The sequence below is a fragment of the Pyrus communis genome, chromosome 1, assembly GCF_963583255.1.
Source record: "Pyrus communis chromosome 1, drPyrComm1.1, whole genome shotgun sequence".
Taxonomy (NCBI): Eukaryota; Viridiplantae; Streptophyta; class Magnoliopsida; order Rosales; family Rosaceae; genus Pyrus; species Pyrus communis.
The window spans coordinates 24,971,334-24,976,144 of NC_084803.1; the positions used below are offsets into that span (position 1 = coordinate 24,971,334).

The 4,811-nt window shown below is 34.5% G+C and overlaps 1 protein-coding gene across 1 annotated transcript; it reads right to left on the bottom strand.

The window, feature by feature from the left end:
- Positions 1-2,519: 2,519 nt before the first annotated feature.
- LOC137719424 (PLAT domain-containing protein 3-like) lies at positions 2,520-3,625 on the bottom strand. Its single transcript, XM_068458466.1, has 2 exons — positions 3,511-3,625; positions 2,520-3,268 (listed from the first exon to the last, which is right to left on the bottom strand). The coding sequence occupies exons 1-2, from the start codon at positions 3,586-3,588 to the stop codon at positions 2,777-2,779; spliced, it is 570 nt and encodes a 189-aa protein (XP_068314567.1). The 5' UTR covers positions 3,589-3,625; the 3' UTR covers positions 2,520-2,776.
- Positions 3,626-4,811: the final 1,186 nt, after the last annotated feature.

Below are 4,811 nucleotides of genomic sequence, written 5' to 3' on the forward strand. Positions count from 1 at the left end.
ATTCAAGCTATAGTCCACATGCTAAAAGAGTTTATAATTACATTTGGACAACCTATTGAACATCCTTTTAAATCGACGATCAATTACTACGGAAGGATACAATTATATACATAAAGTACTGAAAGAAGACCGCCCAGAGGATTTCCGTCAAAGGTATAGAATGTATCCTGATGTGTTTGTGAAGTTATGCACTATTATTAGAGAAAAAACACTCTTACGAGATACAAAATTCATTTGCATAGAAGAAATGCTTGCAACAATTTTGCTTATTGTTGGACACAATAGTAGATATTGTCTACTACGTGATGCGTTTGGGCAATCACATTGGACTACCAGTAGAAATTTTAACAAAGTTTTGAAGGCCTTGAACACAATAGCACTGGAGATGATGGCCAAACATGGATTAGCAATGCTATCTAAAATAAGGGAAAGTACGAGATTTTCCCCTTACTTGAAGGTACGTATAGTGTGTTTTTTTTTTGTTTTTTTTTTAATTTTGTATCATTCTAATTTATTCCAAATGATAAACTTAACACTATTTTAGGATTGTATTAGAGCTATTGATGGCACACATATCCCAGCATCAGTGTCCGGATACAATGTAAGCAGTTATCGTAATCATAAGGGTGTCATATCACAAAATGTATTAGCTGCTTGTAACTTTGATTTGGAATTCATGTACGTCCTTAGTGAGTGGGAAGGATCGACTCATGATTCAAGAGTTCTTAATGATGCTTTGACAAGAAGCAATGGACTTAAAGTGCCACAAGGTATCAAATTATTATTTATCATTTTTATTATTATTTAATTTCTCATCAATCGATTGAGTTGCATACTAAAATATATATTATCAGGGAAGTTTTTTATAGTAGATTGTCGATTTCCAAATAGACGTCAGTTCTTAGCTCCTTATCGAGGAATCCGATATCATCTCCAAGAGTATAGTGGTTCGGGTCATGAGCCTAGAAACAAAAAAGAGTTGTTCAATCTTATTCATGCTTCTTTATAAAATATCGTCAAGAGGATATTTGGTATTTTAAAATCACGATTCCCGATTTTAAGGATTGCATCTCCATTTCCATATGCAACACAAGTGGAGGTAGTATTAGCTTGTGCAGTAGTGCATAATTTTCTTCACAAGGAGTGTAGATCGAATGAGTTTCCTATTGAACCAGATGATGAATCTTCTTCGTCTCCACCATTGTCAGTTTCTGAAGGGGATCTTGACCAAGATTTTCAAACACAAGAACAACAACGGAATATTGCTAATGAATGGAGATATAATATAACTTTGGACATGTGGAGAGATGCTCATAATGATAACAATGTTAATGGAGGATAATGAGTCACAAATAATTCTAGTGTGGTAGTGATGAATTTCCGATGATGTTCTTGTAATGTTAGGTTTTGTGGTTGCATTCGAGAAAGCAAAAAAGAAAGAAGAAAATATTACTTGTAATGATGAATTTCTGACTTATATAAGGTTTTGTGGTTGTGTTTGAAACTTGGAATTTGGAATTTCATTTGATTGCTTAGCTACTACGATGACATTATTATTCTATGTATTTGAGTTCATGATTGTGCTTGCTAACACTTCAAATTTATTGTTAATGGATCTCCTTTGATTCAAAATGTTTATGTTTCTTGTGCATTATTTCATTTTATGTTATAAGATTCAACTAATAAATCCTAAGAAATCCACAAAAGAAATTCATACAAATCCATACAAATCTATAATAGAAATCCATATAAATCTGTCGAAATACATATAAAAGTGAGAATCTTTTAAAATCCTTTAAAATTTATCACTTAAAAAAAGTATATTAAAATCATGTGAAATCCAAATCGATTACACCCCCCTAAAATTTGAAAAATGTAAAGTTGGGTCATGCATTATGATGGATGTTCATGCTATCAGGGCTGCAAAAATATCGAGATAAAAACTATTGTTTTGAAAGAACCTAATTGCGTGATGATATTGGTGAACCGGTTTGATGCAGAAAGCTCCCACGTCAAATTCCTAAGCTCAGCAGTACGAACGTGCTAATAACGTGTTGTGGCGTATATTTAGGTGACAGGGAAGGGGGGCCGGCAGCACAGAGAAAGAATAGAGAGAGATGTGTTTGTAGGGTTGTGTAGAGGATGTGTTGTTATTTCCCCTAGGCAATGCCTTTATTTTATAGTAATAAGAGAGAGGAAATATTTCTCCTCCAAGGAATACAAATTCTAATAGAAAACATAAGTAAAATCTAACCTAATCTAGGATTTACACAATTACTTAAATAAGAAATTTATAACAAAAAAATAATAATTGTCTCCTTTTTTTGTATCGTCAGGGCAAGATTCCAATAATTGGGAGGAATTAATGACAAGTTAAGACTGCAAAACAAATTCCAAACTATATATTTTTTTTTTTTCTTAGATATTGTTTGAGACTAAAAGTTTAAATTAAATTAGTAAATAAAATGATATGTCAGAAAATACATGCGTTTATTGACACTTAATTAATAATTCGATCATCAACAATTATGTTATTTGGTTTACAAATTTTAATTTAAAAATTTGATCTCTTTAACATTACCAAATTTTACAGACCACAGTTCTCATTACCAAACTTTACAGATCACAGATCGGAATTCTAATGAAGTTCATAATTTTTTTTTTTTTTTTTTTATGTTAATATAGTCTAAATTTAACACAGCACCGCTCACCTGAATAAATTAACACGGATTTGGATAACCAAAACAACTCATTAACCCCGGACCCAAACAATTACTTAAACAGTAGAAACCAAACCGCCTGAACCGGACGGGATCATCCGACGCTCAGTACGACCCCGTTTCTCAGCACCCTCGATGTCGGCGGAGTTACAGTAGTTCCTGATGGCGGTGAGCTCATAGGGCCACGTATCGGTGGCTAGCCACTGCTCGACGGTGAACAGCTGTTGATGGCAAGGAATATGGACCCCTGTGGAGGTGACCTCGACGTAGTTAACGTACCAGCCGTGGTGGGGGCCGGAGCCGTCAGAGGTGAGATTGAGAGAGCAGATCGGGAAGTCGAGGCAGGGACCTCGGCCGCTGAATATGTCGAGATTGCCCCTCTCGAAGTAGTTGTAGCCGGGACCCATCAAGCCGCCCCAGGCCTCGAGGTTCGTGATCTCGATGCCGTATCCGTACACATCGTAGAGGCGGAGGTTGACGTTCGAGTCCGTCCCGCCCTTTATGATCGACCCCGTGCGAACGTACACCGTGTACACACAATCCGGGTCCTGCAAATACCCATGTTATTATCAAACGCCAAAAATTAAATCAGAGAAAATGAAAATAAAATAAAATAAAATAAAAAATAAAAAAACTAACGAAAAATTCAAAAAAAATTCACTTTAATGAAAAACTATTTTTAAAGGTATAATGAATAGTATCAAGAAAATGTATAAATGTGATTTTTCGTTAAAAATGAACAGTACCTGAAGTGTTTTGTTAAACCTCCTAAAAAAAAATGAAAACTTACGTGGGAGAAGGCGAGGGTGAGGAGGAGGGAGAGGAAGAAGGAGATGAAGAGATAGTTGACGGAGTTGCTGGATGCCATATTTGCGAATTGCGAGGGTGAAGCCTGGTCGAGTGAGTGGTATATTATTTAGACCTTTATATGGTGGAAAATGATATGCTAGTTTGACTATTGCGCCCACGTTGATGTCTGTTTTGGGGGATGATTTAGTCATTCGGTGTGAATGATACAGGTTGGCCCATGTATTTCTGCCACTTGCCACCCTTGTAATGGTGAGATAAGAACACGTCGGGCTTGGTACACTGTTATAATAAGGGTAATGCTAGGGTTTAGGAAAGGAGGGTTCAAAAATATGAGTATTGTTAGGGAAATTAAATTTATAAATTAAATGATGTGTCATCAATATGAAATGAGTACGTTTATTAATGTTTAAGTAATAATTCAATCATCAATTTTCATATTATTTAGTTTACTAAATTTAATTTACAAATTTAATCTGCCTAGTATTACTTAAAAAATATTACTAATGCTCACCTGGCTTTTTGCTTTTTCATTCCTCGTGATGCTTATTTTTTGTAAGATACAATTTTTTTTTCCTTAATATTCACGTTCAGTTTAAATTGGCTCTCTGGCCCTTTCCCTATAAGAAGCCATTGATAACATTTTGTTTTGTGATAAAACAAAAGAGAAGAGTCACACGAAGAAAGAATAAGGTAAGTGATCTTTAAGAATTGAATCGACACTTAAAAAAAACTTTATTATTTCTCACATTATAATCCCGAATTGAATCGACCCTATACCCTCACCTTAATGTAAATTAGGTTAACTATCTTTTGTCAAAACTAGTGTGTAAAATCTTCTTCTTTTTTAATGTTAAAGAGTGTAAAAATCATTAGTCATGGATTGCTCTAGACGCTCTGTGTATAGCTTGATTGGCCTCTAAAACTATTCTGTGCAATACAAAATCTTGATCGCAATCACCGGACGCGAGAATGTTGTTTGATTTGACCAAAATAAAATAAAAGTAATGTGGTTTGGATCGTAAGTACATCAGCTAAGCGACGAGAGACCGGACTTTCCTCCACATATACGCTTTTTGTCGCACCTTCATTATTTACTTTGGAGAAAGTTGTAGAACTTTCAAGCATGCTTTTGTTTTGGTCGAAAGCATGAAAAGCTTTACACAAAAAAAATAAAAAAATTCAAAAAATAAATAAACACACACATGAAAAGCATATTAGAATGATATTTGTAGAATTATGAGTGACAATATTGATGTGTGAAAAATATTACAATATATACAA

Excerpts from the sequence above, each read along its gene's own strand:
- LOC137719424 (XM_068458466.1), bottom strand. The coding sequence starts at position 3,588 with ATGGCATCCAGCAACTCCGTCAACTATCTCTTCATCTCCTTCTTCCTC. Across the intron at positions 3,269-3,510 it reads TCACCCTCGCCTTCTCCCAC|GACCCGGATTGTGTGTACAC; the intron begins GTAAGTTTTCAT and ends GGGTATTTGCAG.